At 42.9% G+C, this 24,177-nt stretch overlaps 1 protein-coding gene across 1 annotated transcript; it reads right to left on the bottom strand.

Moving 5' to 3' along the window:
* Positions 1-497: 497 nt before the first annotated feature.
* On the bottom strand, positions 498-18,812 carry LOC139175249 (growth/differentiation factor 15-like). Its single transcript, XM_070766249.1, has 5 exons — positions 18,564-18,812; positions 16,201-16,364; positions 7,563-7,637; positions 3,417-3,580; positions 498-2,823 (listed from the first exon to the last, which is right to left on the bottom strand). Exons 1-5 carry the CDS (start codon positions 18,692-18,694, stop codon positions 2,710-2,712), a joined length of 648 nt encoding a protein of 215 aa, XP_070622350.1. The 5' UTR covers positions 18,695-18,812; the 3' UTR covers positions 498-2,709.
* Positions 18,813-24,177: the final 5,365 nt, after the last annotated feature.

A 24,177-nucleotide genomic window follows, 5' to 3' on the forward strand; every position in this document is an offset into this window, starting at 1 on the left:
CCCCGGCTCATCCTTTCCATTATCCTCCCTCCCTTCCCTCTTTTTACCCTCCCTTCCTTCCTCCTTGCTTCCTTCCATTATCATCCCTCCCTTTCTTCCCTCCTTCATTCCATTATCTTTTCTCCCTGTCTTCCTTCCTTCCTTTCTCCCTCGTATTATCCTTCCTCCCTTCACTTAATGACGAAGTCACTAATTTATCAAGGGCGGTGATGCACTTAACAACCGTGGCAAGAAAGGTCGTAAAATAGGGGCAAAACTCACTTAACCAATACCTCCCTTAAAACCACAGAAATGTTGGGCTCATTTGCAATCGTAAATCAAGGACCCGCCTGTATAGTCTGAACCCCAATTCTGCCCTCCCCCAAAATAGATGGGGCGGTTTGCTAAGGCTGAAAAGCCAAGTTTCCCATGCTTTATACTTTTCAAAAACCTCTTAAATATAATTTCAATGCAATCTGCCCTTCACTTATCAAACCGAAGAGGCCAAGTTGTTATTAAAATAATTGGTGAGCTTTTATTGCAAATCCGTGAAGGTTCGGGCGTGATAAAAAAAAATTAACAAAAATGTAACCAACAAAAACAACACAGACTATTTACAATTTCTGTTTTAAACCAATGGCATCTAAGCTGCATTTAAATCAGTTTTTACCATGATATTTCCTAGGTCCTTCAGAGCAGCTGCAGCTGCAGAAATGTACAGCGATAAGGTTGGAATGTTGAAAAAGTAGCTTTTTCTAGCTTGATAAAAGAGTCCATGGAATTTAGCCAAAAAGACTTTCTCAACAGTAGTTTGCAGTGTGGTAGGTGCAAACAAACACCCTAGTGTTGAGTGTTTCCTTGGGAAATTTAAGACGGGTGGACTTCAACTCCCAGAATTCCCCAACCAGACATGCTTCCTGGGGAATTCTGGGAGCTGAAGTTTGCTCTTCTTAAAGTATGCTGACTGGGGAATTCTGGGAGTGGAAGTCCTCCCATCTTAAATTATGCTGGCTGGGGGATTCTGGGAGTTGCAGTCCACCCCTCTTAAAGCATGCTGGCTGGGGGATTCTGGGAATTGAAGTCCACCCCTCTTAAACCATGCTGGCTGGGGGATTCTGGGAGTGGAAGTCCACCCATCTTAAAGCATGCTGGATGGGGGATTCTGGGAGTTGAAGTCCATCCATTTTAAAGCATGCTGGCTGGGGATTTTATATCTTTTGCCTGGGGGATTCTGGGAATAGAAACCCACTTATTTTAAATTATGCTGGCTGGGGGATTCTGGGAGTTGAAACCCACCCATCTTAAAGCATGCTGGCTGGGGGATTCTGGGAGTGGAGGTCCGCCCATCTTAAAGCATGCTGGTTGGGGGATTCTGGGAATTGAAGTCCATCCATCTTAAAGCATGCTGGCTGGGGGCTTCTGGGAGTGGAAGTCCACCCCTCTTAAAGCATGCTGGCTGGGGGATTCTGGGAGTGGAAGTCCACCCCTCTTAAAGCATGCTGGCTGGGGGATTCTGGGAGTAGAAGTCCACCCATCTTAAAGCATGCTGGCTGGGGGATTCTGGGAGTGGAAGTCCACCCCTCTTAAAGCATGCTGGCTGGGGGATTCTGGGAGTAGAAGTCCACCCCTCTTAAAGCATGCTGGCTGGGGGATTCTGGGAGTAGAAGTCCACCCATCTTAAAGCATGCTGGCTGGGGGATTCTGGGAGTGGAAGTCCACCCCTCTTAAAGCATGCTGGCTGGGGGATTCTGGGAGTGGAAGTCCACCCCTCTTAAAGCATGCTGGCTGGGGGCTTCTGGGAGTAGAAGTCCACCCCTCTTAAAGCATGCTGGCTGGGGGATTCTGGGAGTGGAAGTCCACCCCTCTTAAAGCATGCTGGCTGGGGGATTCTGGGAGTGGAAGTCCACCCCTCTTAAAGCATGCTGGCTGGGGGATTCTGGGAGTTGAAGTCCACCCATCTTAAATATGCTGGCTGGGAGATTCTGGGAATTGAAGTCCATCCATTTTAAAGCATGCTGGCTGGGGGATTCTGGGAGTGGAAGTCCACCCATCTTAAAGCATGCTGGCTGGGGGATTCTGGGAATTGAAGTCCACCCATCTTAAATTATGCTGGCAGGGGGATTTAAATCTGGCTGCTTGGGGGATTCTGGGGATCGAAGTCCACGCTCCTTGAAGTCCCCTAGGTGAAGAAAAATTGCCCTAGCAAAACGATGGCTTATGAAGGTGAGAGCTGGATCGGCATTTAGCTGCTGTGAAAGGTGTAGGAACAACGAGGGCTGGAAAGCAGCTTGGGGGGAAAGTCTCCCTAGCTAAAGACATCCTTTTGGTCAAGCTGCCCAAACAACAAGACAGCCTGAGTGACCGGCGTTTGCAAAGAAGGCCGAACCCCAGCCCGCAACCCATTCGCCTCGTCCAAACCACAACTCCCAGAATGCCTGGTGCCACCCATGCCTAGTAGATAATATTTGCACAGCGGTGCAGTGGTGGTGGTGTTTGCAGTGATGGTGGGGGTGCTGTGGAAAAGGGGCTCCTCCAGCCCCCCCCCCCAGGGATTACTTTTGTGTGTTTATAAAGGTGAAAACAACATTTTAAAAGTTTGTCCTTCCTCCCCTTTCCCCAGTGATGCTCTCGCTGCAAAGACAGGGGGGTTGCTTGCTGATGTTCCTCCTTTCCGTGCCGAAGACTCCTGGGGGCTGGGCGAGGGTCTCGTGGGTGTGGTTGTGTCTCAGCTCAGGGTCGGCAATGACAATCGTGGGCCAGGCGGACCGTCTGGAGGTTGAAGGAGCCGTCTTCTTTGAGGAAGAGGAAGGGCAGCGGGGTCTTTTGGGGTCGACAGCAGCGTCTCTGGCGGGAGAAAGTAAAAAAAGTGGGGTGAACTTGGGGGTCTTCCCCATGCCCTTTGAGCCCTGCTGGGACTACTCCAGGTAGTTCTTGACTTTAGCAACCGTTTGAAGTGAGAACAGTCCTTGACTTACAACTGTTAGTTAAAGAACGACCCCTGAGTTAAGAAGGATGGACATAGAATTCTTTATTGGCCAAGTGTGATTGATCACACAAGGAATTTGTCTTTGGCGCATATGTTCTAATGCATAAAGGAAATGTGGAATCAAGCACACAACAGATACAAACTTAAAGCAAACCGCTCTAAACTCGACTGCAGGAAATACGTCTTTAGTAACCGAGTAGTTGATGCATGGGAACGGGGTTACTAACTTCACAACCGTAGCAGTTTTCACTTAACAAACTCGGCGAGGGAATCCGTCAAATTTTACTTAGTGACGGAAAGGTTAGGCACGGTTCCGGTTGTAAGTTGAGGACTTCCTGTACACCACACACAGCCGGACCGAGTGTCAATCCTTTGACACACACACACACCCCTCCAGGTCTGCCTGGACCCTCGCACCAGGGACCGCCCTGCACCTCCATTTCTGCTTTACCTGTTGGGCATCCACCTGGCTTTGATGGCTTGGCTCCTGGAGGCCACAGGCCAGCCGCCAGTCATCCAGCTGCGTCTCTTCTTTGATTCGGTGGCAGTGGCACCCCAGACATTCGGTGAAGGTGAAGGAAGTGGGGCTCAGCACCCAATTCTGCCAGCCAAGATCTAGGTGGTGGAATAGGGGTGGAGAAAGAGATAGATAGATAGATAGATAGATAGATAGATAGATAGATAGATAGATAGATAGATAGATAGATAGATAGTTAGATAGATAGATAGATAGATAGATAGATAGATAGATAGATAGATAGATAGATAGATAGATAGATAGATAGATAGATAATAGATAGGGAGGTAGGGAGAGAGAGAGAGAAAGAGAGATGATAGGTAGAGTGATAGATAGAGAGAGAGAGAGAGATTAGAGAGAGAGATGATAGATAGGTAGGTAGGTAGGTAGGTAGGGAGAGAGAGAGAAAGAGATGATAGGTAGAGAGATAGAGAGATTAGAGAGAGAAAGAGATGATAGATAGATAGATAGATAGATAGATAGATAGATAGATAGATAGATACGGTAGATAGATAGAGGTAGGTAGGTAGGTAGGTAGAGAGAGAGAGAGAGAGAGAGATGATAGGTAGAGAGATAGAGAGATAGATAGATTAGAGAGAGAGAGATGATAGATAGATAGATAGATAGATAGATAGATAGAAGGTAGGTAGGTAGGTAGAGAGAGAGAGAGGTGAGAGAGAGAGAGATGATAGATAGATAGATAGATAGATAGATAGATAGATAGAAGGTAGGTAGGTAGGTAGGTAGAGAGAGAGATATAGGTAGAGAGAGAGAGAGCAATTAGAGAGAGAGAGAGAGATAGAGAGAGAGATAAATAGAAAGATATGATTGATTGATTGATTGATTGATTGATAGAGAAACAAATATTATTAATACTATTTTATTTGTGTCAAAATGTTTGATACTCAGGTGCCATGCTGTTCATGCATTTATATATTTGTAAAATATTTAAAAAATTGAAATAAGAATATTTCCTCTTTAAGAAGAGATTGGACAGCCACTTGTCAGAAATGGGATAGGGTCTCCGGCGAGCAGAGGCTGGACTAGAAGACCCCCAAGGTCCCTTCCAACTCTGTTATTCTGAAACTCTTAATTCCTGCCCTAAACCTAGTTTCCAATTCCAGTTTAGTTCAATGGGAAACCGACTCTCTGTAGCATTTGCACCAAGCCAGGATTATTGTGTAACCTCAGCCACTAGGGGGCATAGTTACTTTTAAAACCTATTTTTTAACCTGCCATCTTTTTCACATTTTAGCCCAAATTGTATTTGTTTTTACTATTATTTTTTAACCAAAGGTATAATTTTTTTACATTTAGCTTATTTTTAACCCCATGTATTTTTTTTAACTTTCAACCTATTTTTTTAACCCAAACTATTTTTTTAGCTCACTTGAACGTACTGTATTATTTAATTTTTAACCCAATGTATTTTTTTAAAAAAACTTTTCAATCTACATTATTTTTTAACCCAAGGCATTTTTTAATTTTTAGTTCATTTTTAACCTACTGTATTTTTACTTTTTGACCTTTTTAAAAAACATACCATGTTTTATGTTTTGTTAACCTATTCTTAAACTCATTTAGTTTTTTATTTTTAACCTGTTGCAACACACTATCCTGACTTAACATCGTAGGTCATTTTTCAGCCATCATGGCTTAGTCAAAAAAAACCATGGCCTCAACTATGCTTTAGTTCTTTGATGGCAAACTTATGGCATGCGTGCCACTGGGAATTGTAAAACAGCCTGTTTTTAGCCTCCAGAGGTGATGGGGAAGGCCCATTTTTTGCTCCCCCCAAGCTCCAGAGCCTTTCTAGGAGCTTGGGGAGGGCGAAAACGGCTTTCCCACTTCCTCGGAGGTCCTCGGGAGGCCAGAAATGTTCCCTTAGCTGACTTCCGGTTGGACCGGAAGTTCCGTTGTTTTGCTCTCCCCAGGATTCAGAGCCTTTCTAGGAACCTGGGGAGACCGAAAACAGCCTCCCCTACCCTGAGAGGCCCTCTGGAGGCCAGAAATGGGCCATTTCCCAACTTGAAACGGGCTTTTTCTGGCCACCGGAGGGCCTCCAGGGGGTGTGGGGGTGTTTTCACCCTTCCCAGGCTCCTAGAAAGGCTCTGAAGCCTGGGGAGAATGGAAAACGGGTGTGTCATTGCGTGTCGGGAGTGGTGTGTATGTTTGTCCCTCCTTTTGGCATGTGAACCAAAAAAGGTTCGCCATCACTGCAGGTTACAGATGATGAACAGAATTGGAAGGGACCTTGTAGGTCATCTAGTCCAACCCCCCTACCCAATTAGGAGACCCTGCACCAGTGATGGCGAACCTTTTTTTCCTCGGGTGTCGAAAGAGTGTGCGCATGTGCTATCGCGCACGCTCGAGTGCCCACGTCCATAATTCAATGCCTGGGAAGGGCAAAAACAGCTTTATAACTGTTTTTAATATTAGATTTGTATTCCTGTATTATTTGTTGTGAGCCGCTCCGAGTCTTCGGAGAGGGGCGGCATACAAGTCTAAATAATAATAATAATAATAATAATTAATAATAATTAATAATAATAATAATAGTAATAATAATAATAATACTGGTGTTGTTTGTTGCTGTTGTTGTTGTTATTATTATTATTATTATTATTATTATTATTATATTATTAATTCCCCAGCCCTCTGGGGGCTGGAAACTGCCTGTTTCCCAACATCTGGTGGGCCCAGTAGGCTCGTGTTTCGCCCTCCCCAGGCTTCAAAGGCTCCCCTGGAGCTGGGGAAGGCTAAAAATGCCCTCTGCCATCCCCCCGGAGGTTCTCTGGAAGCCAAAAACGCCCTCCCAGAGCCTTTGTGTGAGCCAAAAACCAGCTGGCCGGCACACACATGCACGTTGGAGCTGAGCGAGGGCAACGGCTCGCATGCCAACAGATATGGCTCCGCGTGCCACCTGTGGCACCCATGCCATAGGTTTGCCATCACTGCCTTACACTATTTCTGACAAATGGTAGTCCGGTCTTTCCTTGAAAGCCTCCAACTTCCGAAGGCAACTTCTCTCCATGGGTTGATTGTTATCACTGCCAGAAAATCCTTCCTTCCTTCCTTCCTTCCTTCCTTCCTTCCTTCCTTCCTTCCTTCCTTCCTTCCTTCCTTCCTTCCTTCCTGTTTGTTTTTGCATTTATATGCCGCTTACTCCAAAAGGACTCTTATTTCCAGGTTGAATCTCACCTTGTTCGGTTTCCATCCATTATTATTATTGGTTGCCGATCAGTTTCCGGTCACAATTCAAAGTGTTGGTTATGACCTATAAAGCCCTTCATGGCACCAGGCCAGAATATCTCAGGGACCGCCTTCTGCCGCACGAATCCCAGCGACCAGTTAGGTCTCACAGAGTGGGTCTTCTCCGGGTCCCGTCAACCAAACAATGTCGCTTGGCGAGACCCAGAGGAAGAGCCTTCTCTGTGGCGGCCCCGACTCTCTGGAACCAACTCCCCCCAGAGATTAGAATTGCCCCCACCCTCCTTGCCTTTCGTAAGCTGCTTAAAACCCACCTCTGCCGCCAGGCATGGGGGAACTAAGATACACTTTCCCCCTAGGCCTTCACAATTTTATGTATGGTATGTTTGCATGTATGATTGGTCTTAATATAATGGGTTTTTAACTGCTTTTTTAGTATTGGATTTTGTTGTACTGTTTTACTGCTGTTGTTAGCCGCCCTGAGTCTGCGGAGAGGGGCGGCATACAAATCCAATTAATAATAATAATAATAATAATAATAATAATAATAATAATATTCCTTGTCTGGCCTTCCAAGGTCCTTTGGAAAATAGCTTGACCCCCTTCCTCTTCTCTGGGGCAGCCCCCTCCAATATTGAAACACTGCTGTCATTATTAAAAACCTGGTTGAGACTTCCTTAATTTATTCAAACTGACCAATAGGGTTCAGGCAACAAACCAGGGTTAAAAAAAATATTACTATCTTGGTAAGGACATTTTGCACAGATGAAACTTTGGTCAGAAAAGGTTTTTTTTTTTAAAGCCCAGAATGAATTGTCATATGAACATATTAACAATATTGCGATATTAACATATTATTTATCATTTTACCATCCAGGGTGATGTATTGCGAGATCTGTAAACAGCCCCCTCTTCGGCTCACCAACGTCTGATTAGAGGTGATATCTGAGGACCAAAAAAAGGCAGGTAAGTACAGTATTTGTAGTCTTCGACATAGGACAGTTCATTTAGGGACCGTTCAAAGTTACGACGACACTGGGGAAAAATGGGCCGTTTTTCACACTTAAAAACGTTGCAACATCCTCACGGGCACCAGATCGAAAATTCAGACGTTTGCCGACTGACTCCGATTTATGAGGGTCGCTGTGTCTTGGGGGAGCCGATATAGGGACCCTCTTTTGTGATCTAAACCGACCAAATCAACAGGAAAGCTAGGTTCACCTAACAACAGTTTGACTCACTTTTTGTTTCTTTTTGAAGAAAAAGTGTTTTCTTTTTTTTCTCCACACCAATCACATATGCAATGTAATACACCATCAGTCTTAAAATACAATACAATAATATTTTTTTTGAATTTTGGGGTATTCATAATCTGTCCAGGGCTACCTCCTGTACATTTGACATCTGGATAAAAAAATAATAATTCAAAATTTCTTATATGCGTTTAAAAAGCTGTTAACTAGTACAGTGATACCTTGTCTTACAAACTTAATTGGTTCCGGGACGAGGTTCTTAAGGTGAAAAGTTTGTAAGACGAAATAATGTTTCCCATAGGAATCAATGGAAAAGCGATTAATGCGTGCAAGCCCAAAATTCACCCCTTTTGCCAGCCAAAGCGCCCGTTTTTGCGCTGCTGGGATTCCCCTGAGGTTCCCCTCCATAGGAAACCCCACCTCCGGACTTCTGTGTTTTTGCGATGCTGCAGGGGAATCCCAGCAGGGGAATCCCAGCAATGCAAAAACAAGTGCTTCACTGGCAACGGAAGTCCGGAGGTGGGATTTCCCAACAAAGGGAGCATCAGTGTAATCGCAGCATCGCAAAAACACCGAAGTCCTCAAAACCCCACCTCCGCTTGGGACCTCTGTGTTTTTGCGATGCTGCGATTTCACTGAGGCTCCCCTCGCTGGAAAACCCCACCTCCAGACTTCCGTTGCCAGCGAAGCACCTGTTTTTGCGCTGCTGGGATTCCCCTGCTGGGATTCCCATGCAGCATCACAAAAACATCACAAATGTCCAGAGGTGGGGTTTCCTATGGAGGGGAGCCTCAGGGGCATTCCAGCAGCGCAAAAACTGGTGCTTCGCTGGCAACGGAAGCCCAGAGGCGGGGCATCCTAGCGGCAGCGGTGGGTTTGTAAGGTGAAAATAGTTTGTAAGAAGAGGCAAAAAAATCTTAAACCCCGGGTTTGTATCTCGAAAAGTTTGTATGACGAGGCGTTTGTAAGACGAAGTATCACTGTACAGTTTTTTTTCGCTGCTTCTTTTCTTATTACATCTGTTTATTTATTTATTCATTCATTCATTCATTCATTCATTCATTTATTTATTTATTTATTTATTTATTAGATTTGTATGCCGCCCCTCTCCACAGACTCGAGGCGGCTCACAGCAATAGTAAACAATATATAACAAATCTAATAATTTAGGAGAAAAGCTAAAAAAAACCCCATTATTAAAAGCAAACATACATAAAATGTATAGGCCCGGGGGAGATGTTTCAATTCCCCCATGCCTGAAGGGAAAGGTGGGTTTTAAGGAGTTTACGAAAGGCGAGGAGGGTGTTGGCAATTCTAATCTCTGGGGGTAGCTGGTTCCAGAGGGTCGGGGCCGCCACAGAGAAGGCTCTTCCCCTGGGTCCCACCAAACAACATTGTTTAGTTGACGGGACCCGGAGAAGGCCAACTCTGTGGGACCTAATCGGTCGCTGGGATTCGTGCTATTTAGGCTATCCTGCTTCAATCTCCTCGATATATCCTTAATATCAGTTGAAACCGAATACCCTACAAAACTAGACTTACAATCCTGGGTCTAGAAAGCTTAGAACTACGATGCCTTAAAACATGATCTAAGTAATGCCCACAAGATCATATGCTGCAACGTTCTACCTGTCAACGACTACTTCAGCTTCAACCACAATAACACAAGAGCACACAACAGATTCAAACTTAATATTAACCACTCCAAACTTGACTGTAAAAAATATGACTTTAGCGATTGAGTTGTCAAAGCGTGGAACTCATTACCGGACTCCGTGGTGTCAACCCCCAACATTTTTCCCTTAGACTATCCACGGTTGACCTCTCCATATTCCTAAGAGGTCAGTAAGGAGCGTGCATAAGTGCACCAGTGTGCCATACGTCCCTTGTCCTATAGTCTCTCCTATATATTTTATATCTTTTCTTCCATTCATATCTCTTCTCGTTTCTTCATTGACGTATTTTATTTTCATATCTTCTCTTCTATCCTTTCCTTGGTATATATGACTACATGTTCATTCTCTCCAACCTTCATTTTGTATTGGACAAAATAAGTAAATAAGTAAATAAGTAAATAAGTAAATAAGTAAATAAGTAAATAAACAAACAAACAAACAAACAAACAAATAAATAAATAAATAATATATATATTTCTTACCATTACTTTTATTGTAATCACCCTTTTAAAAAGAAAAACCAGAATTCCCAATTATAACGACTAAATCTTAAATTTTATCTGTTACAGGAATCTAACATATATCAATTCAAAAGGGGAGGAAAATCTAAATAATTTATCATAAATTTGACTCACTGCAGTGATTCCCTTAACAACTGAGCCAAGAAAGGGGCAGCAAATAAGTAAGTAAGTAAGTAAGTAAGTAAGTAAGTAAGTAAGTAAGTAAGTAAGTAAGTAAGTAAGTAAGTAAGTAAGTAAGTAAGTATGTAAGTAAGTAAGTAAGTAAGTAAATAAGTAAATAAGTAAGTAAGTAAATAAATACGTAAGTAAATAAGTAAATAAGTAAGTAAGTAAGTAAATAAGTAAGTAAGTAAATAAGTAAATAAGTAAACAAACAAACAAGGCAAAACTCAACAAATGCTTCGTTTGGTGGCAGATATTTGGGGATCGATTTGTGATCGCAAATCAAGGGAGGGAAAAAAAGGCAAGCAAAGAGAAAGAGAAACGAGAGAAAGGGAAAGAGAGACAAAAAGAGGAAAAAATAGGAAAACAAAATAAGAAAAGAAAGAAAAGAAAACAGTTAGATAGCACGTCATTATCATTTTTTTTCTCCCTCCTCCATTCTTTTCTTCTAATTATGTTTGTAATTGTTTATTGCTCTTTTTGAATTGTATTGGGTTTTTAAATTTGTAAATAAAAAACTTTTAATTTTCTTTAAAAAAAAACTAAATCAAGGACGACTTGTCAAAGTACCTGAGGGCAGGACAAGAAGCAATGGGTGGAAACTAAAAAAGGAGAGAAGAAACTTAGAACTAAGGAGAAATTTCCTGATGGTTAGAACCATTAATCAGTAGGACAGCTTGCCTCCAGAAGTTGCGAATGCTCCAACACTGGAAGTTTCAAAGAAAATTTATTTATTTATTTACTTACTTACTTACTTACTTACTTACTTACTTACTTACTTACTTACTTACTTATTCAATTTTTTAAAAAAATGCTGCCTTTCTTCTTAGACTCAGTGCGGCTTACAACATGTTAGCAATAGCACTTTTTAACAGAGCTAGGCTATTGCCCCCACAATCCGGGTCCTCATTTGACCCACCTCGGAAGGATGGAAGGCTGAGTCAACCTTGAGCCGGGGATGAGATTTGAACCGTTGACCTGCAGATTTAGCAATCAGCTTTAGTGGCCTCTACCCACTGGACCACCTCGGCTCTGGTGGATAACCATTTGTCTCAAGAAGTGTAGGGTTTCCTGCCTAAGCAGGGGGTTAGACTAGAAGACCTCCAAGGTCCCTTCCAACTCTGTTGTTGTTGTTGTTGTTATTGCGTTTATTTGGGAGAGAGAAATGTATTTTTATTTTATTTATTTATTTTGTCCAATACATGATACACATTGAAGAGAATAGATATGTAATAAAATAGAAGAAAAGATATAAAAGTATAGGTGAACATATTTGAAAGGAAGAAAAGATAAATGAGATAAAGGAAAGACAATTGGACAGGGGACGAAAGGCACACTGGTGCACTTATGCACGCCCCTTACTGACCTCTAAGGAACCTGGAGAGGTCAATCGTGGATAGTCTAAGGGAGAAATGTTGGGGGTTAGGGGTTGACACTACTGAGTCCGGTAATGAATTCCACGCTTCGACAACTCGGTTGCTGAAGTCCTATTTTTTACAGTCAAGTTTGGAGCGGTTAATATTAAGTTTGAATCTGTTGCGTGCTCTTGTGTTGTTGCGGTTGAAGCTGAAGTAGTCATTGATAGGTAGAACGTTGCAGCATAGGATCTTGTGGGCAATACTTAGATCGTGTTTTAGGCGACGTAGTTCTAAGCTTTCTAGGCCCAGGATTGTTAGTCTATTTTCGTAGGATATTCTGTTTCGAGTGGAGGAGTGAAGGGCTCTTCTGGTGAAGTATCTTTGGACATATTCAAGGGTGTTGATGTCCGAGATGTGGTATGGGTTCCAGACAGATGAACTGTATTCATCTCTCTCTTTTTTTTCCTCAGAGCTATCCGGAGGAGTAAATCCTGAAGCCGGCACCTTCAGACAGTGAGGAAAAAGCCAGGTGTGCGGGGTGTGTAATCTTTGTGTTAGAAAAAAGATATTGAGTTAGGAATGTCCTTTTTGGTACAGATAACGAAGGCTGGGTTTTTATGTCCCTAGCAAGACCCCCTCCAACAGCTGTTTCTCCTTCGAAGCCAAAAAGGGGAGTTAGAAAGATTAAAAAAGTAAAAAAGTTCCTGAAATAAGAATAACCCTGAGGATTTGCAATAAACAACAGAGGAGGATAAATAGGCACCCTATCGTACGCTTCCTCAGAAGAGCTAAAAGAATATACAGAGTTCCTACAATGGGAGATTGTCCAAGAATTTATCAAGCAATGTTTGTGATTTGTGCAAAGTCTGGAGTGGGTTTTTTTTTTGCAAGGGGGTGAATTTCGTTTATAGCCTAAACTAGAGCAAGCTTTCTCAAAGGGGCGAGTGCACCAGAGTGCCTTCCGTCCCCTGTCCTATTGCTCTCCTATAGCTCCTATACCTTTCTTCTATTCCTATATCTCTTCTTCTATTCTTTCATTGATATGTTCTATTCCTATATCTTCTTTTCTATTATTTCTTAGATATATTTTACTGTGAGTATCTCCTCTATAACCTTCATCTACATGGGGCTACCTTTGAAAAGTGTTCGGAAACTTCAGATCGTGCAGAATGCAGTTGCGAGAGCAATCATGGACTTTCTCAAATTTGCCCATGTTACACCAACACTCCGCAGTCTGCATTGGTTGCCGATCAGTTTCCGGTCACAATTCAAAGTGTTGGTTATGACCTATAAAGCCCTTCATGGCACCGGACCAGTTTATCCCAGGGACCGCCTTCTGCTGCACGAATCCCAGCGACCAGTTAGGTCCCACAGAGTGGGTCTTCTCCGGGTCCCGTCGACTAAACAATGCCGCTTGGCGGGACCCAGGGAAAGAGCCTTCTCTGTGGCGGCCCCGGCCCTCTGGAACCAACTCCCCCCAGAGATTAGAATTGCCCCCACCCTCCTTGCCTTTCGTAAGCTCCTTAAAACCCATCTCTGCTGCCAGGCATGGGGGAATTGAGATCCTCTTTCCCCCTAGGCCTTTACAATTTTATGCATGGTATGTCTGTATGTATGATTGGTTTTTATATTAATGGGTTTTTAATCGTTTATATTATTGGATTATTATTGTACGCTGTCTTATTATTGCTGTTAGGGGCGGCATACAAATCCAATAAATAAATAAATAAATAAAAATAAATCATATATTTTACTATGTGTATATATATATATACCCACTAAAACCCTCATTGTGTATTGGACAAAATAAATAAATAAAATAAAATAAATAAATAAATAAACTTGGCTACTCCAAGATGGGTGGGCTTCAGTGCTCAGAATCTCCTTAGCTGACGTGCTTTACGATTGGGTGAGTTTCATAACAGTATCGGAAAGGACCTTGGAGGTCTTCTAGTCCAACCCCCCCATTTCAAGCAGGAGACCCTAGAACAATTTGGACAAATGGCTATCAAACCTTAAAAACATTTACAACTTCTGGAGGCAGGTTGTTCCACTGATTAATTGTTCTCACTGTCAGGAAATTTCTCCTTAGTTCTAAGTTGCTTCTCTCCATGTTTAGTTTCTACCCATTGCTTCTTGTTCTACCCTTAGGTGCTTTGGAGAATAGCCTGACTGCTTCTTCTTTGGGGCAACCCCTGAGATACTGGAAGACTGCTAACATGTCCCCCACTGGTCCTTCTTTTCATAAATTAGACATAAAGATGCAAAAAGGATGTTGAGACTCTAGAAAGAGTGCGGAGAAGAGCAACCAAGATGATTAGGGGACTGGAGGCTAAAACATACGAAGAATGGTTCCAGGAACTGGGCATGGCTAGTTTAATGAAAAGAAGGACCAGGGGAGACATGATAGCAGTCTTCCAATATCTCAGGGGTGCCACAAAGAAGAAGGAGTCAACCTATTCTCCAAAGCCCCTGAGGGTAGGACAAGAAGCAATGGGTGGAAATTAAACAAGGAGAGAAGCAACTTAGAACTATGGAGAAATTTCCTGACAGCGAGAACAATTAGTCTGAGTCTGTGGACAGTGGCGGCATACAAATCTAATAAATTATTATTATTATAATATTTATATTATTATTATTATTATTATTATTATTATTATTATTATTATTATTATTATTATTATTATTATTGTTAATCAGTGGAATAATCTGCTTCTAGAAATTGTAAATGCTCCAACAGTGGACGTTTTTAAGAAGATGTTGGGTAAACTTTTGTCTGAAGCAGTGTAGGGTTTCCTGCCTAAGCAGGGGGTTGGACTAGAAGACCTACAAGGTCCCTTTCCAACTCTGCTTATGCACCAAAGACAAATTCCTTGTGTTTTCAATCACACTTGGCCAATAAAGAATTCTATTCTATTCTATTCTATTCTATTCTATCCCATCCCATCCCATCCCGATTTCCTTGTCCGAACAGCTCCAACTCTTGTGGACTTCTACTCCCAGAATTCTCTGCAGCGAAATTGCTGCCTGGGGAATTTTGGGAGTGCAAAGCCACACAGTTTGCGCAACGCCGTTTTTGTTTTTTTTTAATGTTTCCCAGGCTGAATTGCAGATTGAAAACCGGACAGACGCAAAAGCTGGATCCGTTTGTGCAGCCTAAAAGGAGAAGTGAGTATTTGATGGCAACTCTTTGACGTAAACAAAACGGATGGTGGTGGTGAACGCGCTCCCCCCTCCCAAAAGAGAGAACAGCAATGCTTTTTAAACCCTTAAGCAAACAGCCAGCAAAGCGTAGGCTATATTCCTTGGTATGAGAGAAAGGGCGCTCTTGATATGCCCGTGCGCACGCATGTGAGTCAACTTCTTTGCGACATGTTTAACCCTTTTCTGAGTTTGCATCACTCAGCAGTTGGGAGTGATGAAACCACAAGTGGCCTTCGACTTACAAACGTAGTTAAACCCAACATTTCTGTGGCTAAACCAAACATTAAGTAAATTTTGCCCCCTTCCAACCACCTTCCTTGCTACTGTTGTTAATCCTCCAGCTATTGATATTGATAAAATTGAACGGGTTTAAAGACGGGCTACAAAAAGGGTGGAAGGTCTTAAGCATAAAACTTATCAGGAAAGACTCCATGAACTCAAATCTGAATAGTCTGGAGCATAGTTCCCTCTAAGCTGAGCAGTGAGCAATCGCTCACTTAAAAATCATCATCAACTCAGAGTTTTCCAAACCTGCCCAGAAGCCGAGAGGGAAAGAGTGAGAGGGAAGGAGAGAGAGAGGAAGAGAGAGAAACAGATAGAAAAAAGAGAGGAAGGAAAAGAGAAAGAAAAAGAATGGGAGTAAGGAAGAGAGAAAGAAAATCAAAATCTAGTTTGAAACTAGCTCAACTATTTAAGTGGCATTTTGATATGGATAGAGTTGCCCTATTATGAGCTCACTGTTATAGACACACAGTACAGTATTTTATTTTGAAATTCTTTATTTTGAAATTGTTTGTTTGTTTGTTTGTTTATTTATTTATTTATTATTTCTGTGCCGCCCAGTCCCGAAGGGACTGCCGCTCAGACACTATACTTTTCCGCCCACCCCCCCAAAAAATTAGAGGGAACACTGGTCTGGAGGACAGAAGGGAAAGGGGGGACATGATCGAAACATTTAAATACGTTAAAGGGTTAAATAAGGTCCAGGAGGGAAGTGTTTTTAATAGGAAAGTGAACCCAAGAACAAGGGGACACAATCTGAAGTTAGTTGGGGGAAAGATCAGAAGCAACGTGAGAAAATATTATTATTTTACTGAAAGAGGAGTAGATGCTTGGAACAAACTTCCAGCAGACGTGGTTGGTTAGGAACTGAATTGAAACATGCCTGGGATAAACATATATCCATCCTAAGATAAAATACAGGAAATAGTATAAGGGCAGACTAGATGGAATAGTCCAATAAAACTTAAACTCCCCTCTGAATTTCATTGGGGGGTCTCGGAAAAGGGGAGGCGGAGAGAGGAGAAGCGAGGAGGGTGCAGAGGGACACTTACTGAGAATCGGTCCCTCCATGGAGAGATCCAGGGATCTCCTTCCTTCTTTGGCCCATTCCTCCCGCACCTGCTGGGTCATGCTGGCCGTCAGCCGGGGCGGGTGGTCTAACCGCAGCAGCTGGCACATCGCTGTCCTTGCTCGCTGGAGGATTTGTTCCCGACAGCTGTGGGAGGATACAATCAAACACGGGCTCAGCCACAGCAAAATTTGGGGAAATGGGAAGAGGGGGAGAAGACGGAGGTCCCCTATTTTCTCTTGGAAGCTGGGGAGTGAGCTGTTCCTGCCTCGAAGGGCAGAGGGGAATAAATGAGGATACCCATTCATCCATCCATCTATCTATCCATCCATCCAATACATCCATTGTTCTCTCTCTCTCTGTCTCTGTCTCTCTTCCTTATCTTTCTCCATCCATCATTTATTCATCCATCCATCCATCCAGTACATCCATTGTTCTCTCTGTCTCTCTCTCTCTCTCATCTGTCTCCATCCATCATTTATTCATCCATCCATCCATCCATCCAATACATCCATTGTTCTCTCTCTCTGTCTCTCTCTCTCTCATCTGTCTCCATCCATCATTTATTCATCCATCCATCCAATACATCCATTGTTCTCTCTGTCTCTCTCGCTCTCTTTCTCATCTGTCTCCATCCATCATTTATTCATCCATCCATCCATCCATCCAATACATCCATTGTTCTCTCTCTCTCTCTTTCTCATCTGTCTCTATCCATCATTTATTCATCCATCCACCCATCCTTCCATTGTTCTCTCTCTCTCTTCATTCATCATTTATCCATCTATCCATCTATCCATCCATCCATTCATACATACATACATCATCTATTCATTCATTATTCTTTCTCTCTCTATCTTTCTTTTTCTGTATATCTCAAATTATCCATCCATCCATCTATCCATACATACATACATACATACATACAAGGGGTGGGTTTGCTTCCTTCCATGCTGCACATGCGCAGTAGCAAAAAAATCCCACCCCCCAAAATGTTGAAAACAAGATGGCGACCGCATGTACAGAAACTCAGCTTCTGCACATGCTCAGAAAATAAATAAATAAAATATATATTTTTAAATTAATAAAAAAAGATGGCAGCGTCCAGGGATCAGCCCCACCCCAACTGGGTAGATTATGTCATCATGATATCATCAGCGGATCGCTACTGGTTCGCCCGAATTGGGAGGAACCCACCCACATACATACATACATACATACATACATACATACATACATACATACATACATACATCATCTATATATTCATCATTATATATCACTCTCATGTAATCTGTCTGTCTGTCTATCTATCTATCTATCTATCTATCTATCTATCTATCTATCTATCTATCTATCTATCTATCTAATCTATCTATCTATTTATCTATCTATCTATATCTATCCATCTCTTATCCATCTATCTATCATCTATATCTCCATCCATCCATCCATCCATCCTGTCGATCCATTGCTTATCTTATCTATCTCTCCATCCATCCATCCATCCACCCTATCCATCCACTCCCTTATCTATCTGTCTGTCTATTTCTTCATCCATCCCTCCATCTATTATCCATCCATCCGCTATCTATCAAATTTTGAAACCGCCCATGTCCCTCACTGAAGGACACTGGGCAAGGACACAGATAAAATATGGAAACACAAAAAACCCGAAGATAAAATTTTAAAAGAGGCAAGAATGATGAAAGTACAATGCTAAAAAGTTAATTTTAATTTTCTGCACCCCTGGGGATTCCTCCAGGTAGCTGAGGCACCGAAGCAGGGACATTTAAAAAACTTGGCAACCAGTTGCTGGACTCAAAAGAGGTGCAAATGACCACCCTCCGGAGCTTATTTTCCTGTGCCTGATGGGAGGTGTAGTCCGGCAGCTGCCAGATCCCTCTGCCCCCTCAAAATCCCATTGAAAAACACCTCTCTCCTTTTCCTTTCATTCATCCTTAGGTTGCCACCTTTCCCACATTTTCAAAATGTTTCCAGGAAAAAAAAACTCCCAAAAAATGCAGATTTGTCCCAACCTTGCTTATATCCCCCCCCAAAAAACTCCCAGTGCGCTGATCCATGGCATCAATCCCCAAATTCCCCCATCTCCCCATTTCAGAATATGGGACTCCTCTTCTCACTCAAGGGTGATGGGGTGGGGCGGAGGTTTTCCCCCTCTGTCTTTGCAACAGATGCGCCCAAGGACTTTCCTGGCCAAGTGGGGGGATTTGAACCCAGCTCCTCCCAGCCAGCCACCCCCACCCCTCAACTGCCTTGCCTCTCCCCCCCCCCCCCCCAGATATTTGGAGAGGGCGAGTGAGTGAGGCTGCTGGCAAGCCTTACCTTCCGTCGAGAGTCAGGACCGATATTTCAATTTGCTGCTCCTCTGCGGGGTCTCCTTTCCTGAGATCGGAGATGCCACCACCGCCGGGCATCCTGGCCAGCAAAAGGGGCAGGAAAACCAGGAGGAACATAGCACAAAGGGGCTGTCGGAATGGGGGACAGGTGGGCAACAGCAATGCAAGCAGCCGCTAAGGTGTTGCCTTCTGCAACGGGGATGCGATGGGACGCTGGGAACGGACTTTTATCTGCCTCTCCTCCAGGCCTGTAGTGACCTTGGCATTTTTTCCGACTCCTCAGCCCCCAAAGACAGCAAGTGCAGGAGGAGAGGTGGCTGCCAGCTCCCTGGGGGCAAAGCCAAGGCATTCTGGCCACCCCTCGGGACCCTCCTTCCCTCTCTATCTCCTTCCTTCCTTCCTTCCCTCCCTCCAGACAGTGGCCCCTGCTTGAAAACTTAAACAAGACCAGCATTTCGCGCCGGGGAATTGCCCAGATTTTGAAAATATTAGGGATTTTAGCTTATTATTATTATTATTATTATTTATTAGATTTGTATGCCGCCCCTCTCCGTAGACTCGGGGCGGCTTACAGCAATGATAAAAGCAATATATAATGATTTTATGAATGGGTAACAACAAGGAAAAAAGATAAAAAATTAAAACTAAAACAAGAAGATACATGAAAACAACAACGACAGTGAATAAACACTGGGTTCTGAAAATCATCAATTGATTTGAGATGAAACTCAATCCGAACTGATCTTAGATAAAGTGTAGGACAGAACAAAATCTTCCAAAACCCGCAGCCGCCATATGCCGCATGCCAACAATTAAAAGAAATCTGGAACTGTTATAAAACAGTTCAATGGGAGGGTACGGGCTAACGAAGGGCAATAGTGTTTAAAGTACAGTGATACCTTGTCTTACGAACTTAATTGGTTCCGGGACGAGGTTCTTAAGGTGAAAAGTTTGTAAGACGAAACAATGTTTCCCATAGCAATCAATGGAAAAGCAATTAATGCGTGCAAGCCCAAAACTCACCCCTTTTGCCAGCCGAAGCGCCCGTTTTTGCGCTGCTGGGATTCCCCTGAGGCTCCCCTCCATGGGAAACCCCACCTCCGGACTTCTGTATTTTTGTGATGCTGCAGGGGAATCCCAGCAGTGCAAAAACGGGTGCTTTGCTGGCAACAGAAGTCCAGAGCAGTGTTCCCTCTAATTTTTTTTTGGGGTGGGCGGAAAAGTATAGTGTCTGAGCGGCAGTCCCTTCGGGACTGGGCGGCACAGAAATAATAAATAAATAAATAAATAAATAAATAAATAAATAAATAAGTAAGTAAGTAAGTAAGTAAGTAAGTAAATAAATAAATAAATAAATAAATAAATAAATAAATACTGTGTGTCTATAACAGTGAGCTCATAATAGGGCAACTCTATCCATATCAAAATGCCACTTAAATAGTTGAGCTAGTTTCAAACTAGATTTTGATTTTCTTTCTCTCTTCCTTACTCCCATTCTTTTTCTTTCTCTTTTCCTTCCTCTCTTTTTTCTATCTGTTTCTCTCTCTTCCTCTCTCTCTCCTTCCCTCTCACTCTTTCCCTCTCGGCTTCGGGGCAGGTTTGGAAAACTCTGAGTTGATGATGATTTTTAAGTGAGCGATTGCTCACTGCTCAGCTTAGAGGGAACTATGGTCCAGAGGTGGGGTTTCCCAGCGAAGGGAGCATCAGTGAAATCGCAGCATCACAAAAACACCGAAGTCCTCGAAACCCCACCTCTGGACCTCTGTGTTTTTGTGATGCTGTGATTTCACTGAGGCTCCTCTCGCTGGGAAACCCCACCTCCGGACTTCCGTTGCCAGCGAAGCGCCCATTTTTGTGTTGCTGGGATTCCCCTGCTGGGATTCCCCTGCAGCATCACAAAAACACGGAAGTCCAGAGGTGGGGTTTCCCATGGAGGGGAGCTTCTCTGGCAACGGAAGTCCAGAGGTGGGGCATCCCAGCGGCAGCGGTGGGTTTGTAAGGTGAAAATAGTTTGTAAGAAGAGGCAAAAAAATCTTAAACCCCGGGTTTGTATCTCGAAAAGTTTGTATCACGAGGCGTTTGTAAGACGAGGTATCACTGTATTTATATAGAAAGTTTAGTATTTAATCTCAATGATGATATAACAATGTTTTCGCTTTGAAATGATGGAATATTTGTACAAAATAATTAAGAAGTTAAGCACAATGATTATATAACTATGAGTATGTTTTGAAATAATGATGTAAAACAATATATATTTGCTCTTCTTTTTAACCATTGTAATATAATAAAAATTATTAAAAAACAACAAGAATATATAATGACAAATCTAATAGTTAGAATCTAAAATAACAATAATACATTTAAAAAGTCTAAAAAACAAGAAACCCCAATATATAAAAACATACATACAGTCATATCATGCACAAAAAACTACATAGGCAGGGGGAGATGTCTCAGTTCCCCCACGCTTGACGACAGAGGTGGGTTTTAAGGAGTTTGCAAAAGGCAAGGAGGGTGGGGGCAGTTCTAATCTCTGGAGGGAGCTGATTCCAGAGGGCCGGGGCCGCCACAGAGAAGGCTCTTCCCCTGGGTCCCGCCAAACGACATTGTTTAGTTGACGGGACCCGGAGGAGACCAACTCTGTGGGACCTAACCGGTCGCTAGGATTCGTGCGGCAGAAGGCGGTCTCGTAGATACCCTGGTCCGGTGCCATGAAGGGCTTTATAGGTGATGACCAACTTAGTTGTTTAGCTAATTAATTGGATTTGTCATTGTATTTTATTGTTTTTTTATTATATGTAATAATAATAGTAACAATAATAACAATGCAGAAGGCCGCTTTATTGAGATTGGCACACATAATTTGCCGCTACTTCACGCAGTCCTAGGTTCCTGGGAAGTGCCCGACTGGTGATGAAATGCGAAATCCAGCATAGTGATCTCGTTTGCTGTGTTGTATGGTTGATAATAATAATAATTATTATTATTATTTATTAGATTTGTGTGCTGCCCCTCTCCAAAGACTCGGAGCGGCTCATAACAATAAAACAGTACAAATCCAATACTGTAGTTAAAAACAATTTAAAACCCCTTAATATAAAAAACAGTCACACATTTCAGACAAACCATACATAAAATGGAAACGGGCCATTATATAATAATAATAACAACAACAGAGTTGGAAGGGACCTTGGAGGTCTTCTAGTCCAACCCCCTGCTTAGGCAGGAAACCCTACACTACTTCAGACAGATGGTTATCCAACATCTTCTTAAAAACTTCCAGTGTTGGAGCATTCACAACTTCTGGAGGCAAGTGGTTCCACTGATCAATCATTTTGACTGTCGGGAAATTTCTCCTTAGTTCTAAGTTGCTTCTTTCCTTGTTTAGTTTCCACCCATTGCCTCTTGTTCTACCCTCAGGTGCTTTGGAGAATAGCTTGACTCCCTCTCCTTTGTGGCAACCCCTGAGATATTGGAGGACTGCTATCCTGTCTCCCCTGGTCCTTCTTTTCATTAAACTAGCCATGCCCAGTTCCTGCAACCGTTCTTCATAGGTTTTAGCCTCCCAGTCCCCTAGTCCTCTTTGTTGCTCTTCTCTGCACTCTTTCTAGAGTCTCAACATCCTTTTTTTTTTTTTTGCATTGTGCTGGACCAGAACTGGACTCAATACTCCATGTGTGTCTTCCCTCTTGTCTTCAGCATTTTATTTTCAGTGGCATTGCAACAATTTTAATAAAAAGGGGATATATTTTTTTCTGAGCATAAGCACAGTTTGGATTAGATTACATTATTAGAGTTGGAAGGGACTTTGTCTAACCCCCGCCCACCCAAGCAGGAGTCTCTACACCATTTTGGACAAATGGACCTCCAATCTTCTCTTGAAAGTCTCAAGTGTTGTAGCTCCCACAACTTTTGAAGGCAACGTCCGTTCCACTGGTTGATCGTTCTCACCGTCGGAAGGTTTGTCCTTATTTCCAGGTTGAATCTCTCCTTGGTCAGTTTCCATCCATTGTTCCTTGTCTGGTGCTTTGGAAAACAGCCTGGCCCCCTCCTCTCTGTGGCAGCCCCTCAAATATTGGAAGATTAGATTAGATTAGATTTATTGGATTTATATGCCGCCCCTCTCCGTAGACTCGGGGACAACAATGGTAAACAATACATAGTATTGTTAGCAATCTAAATTACAGTTTTAGCTTAAAAAATCCAAAAGAAACCCCAATATATAAAAAACAAGCACACAGTCGAATCATACACAGAAACTAAACAGAAGAGAAGGATTTAGGGGTAGTGATTTCTGAAAGTCTCAAAATGGGTGAGCAGTGTGGTCGGGCGGTAGGAAAAGCAAGTAGGATGCTTGGCTGCATAGCTAGAGGTATAACAAGCAGGAAGAGGGAGATTGTGATCCCCTTATATAGAGCGCTGGTGAGACCACATTTGGAGTACTGTGTTCAGTTCTGGAGACCTCACCTACAAAAAGATGTTGACAAAATTGAACGGGTCCAAAGACGGGCTACAAGAATGGTGGAAGGTCTTAAGCATAAAACGTATCAGGAAAGACTTCATGTACTCAATCTGTATAGTCTGGAGGACAGAAGGAAAAGGGGGGACATGATCGAAACATTTAAATATGTTAAAGGGTTAAATAAGGTCCAGGAGGGAAGTGTTTTTAATAGGAAAGTGAACACAAGAACAAGGGGACACAATCTGAAGTTAGTTGGGGGAAAGATCAAAGGCAACATGAGAAAATATTATTTTACTGAAAGAGTAGTAGATCCTTGGAACAAACTTCCAGCAGAAGTGGTTGGTAAATCCACAGGAACTGAATTTAAACATGCCTGGGATAAACATATATCCATTGTAAGATAAAATACAGGAAATAGTATAAGGGCAGACTAGATGGACCATGAGATCTTTTTCTGCCGTCAGACTTCTATGTTTCTATGTTTCTAAACTACATGGGCAAGGGGGAGATGTTTCAATTCCCCCATGCTTGACGGCAGAGTTGGGTTTTAAAGAGTTTCCGAAAGGCAAGGAGGGTGGGGGCAATCCTAATCTCTGCGGGGAGCTGGTTCCAGAGGGTCGGAGCCACCACAGAGAAGGCTCTTCCCCTAGGTCCCGCCAGACGACATTGTTTAGTCGACTCTGTGGGACCTAACCGGTCATTGGGATTCGTGCGGCAGAAGGCGGTCCCGGAGATATTCTGGTCCCATGCCATGTCTCCCCTGGTCCTTCTTTTTATTAAACTAGACATACCCAGTTCCTGCAACTGTTCATCGTATGTTTCAGCCTCCTGTCTCTTCATCATCCTGGTTGTTTTTCTCTCGCACTTTCTCTAGGGTTTCAAGGTCTTTTTTGCAGTGTGGTGACCAAAAACTGGATGCAGTACTCTAGCTGTGGTCTAAGTTTATTTTAGTTCAGTGAAAACTCACACATTCACACTCAATCTGGCTCTCAAAGCTGGGGTTTTCGTTTTATTTTTCATCCGAGTCAAAGACGTGCGATGGTGGGGAAACCTTATTTGTTTTGTGCCCCCTGAATTTATTTTATCTACCCACGATCTAATATGTCTCTGCCCATGAGCCTTGGAGCCATGAGGA

Source organism: Erythrolamprus reginae, chromosome 13, assembly GCF_031021105.1.
Source record: "Erythrolamprus reginae isolate rEryReg1 chromosome 13, rEryReg1.hap1, whole genome shotgun sequence".
Classification (NCBI taxonomy): domain Eukaryota; kingdom Metazoa; phylum Chordata; class Lepidosauria; order Squamata; family Dipsadidae; genus Erythrolamprus; species Erythrolamprus reginae.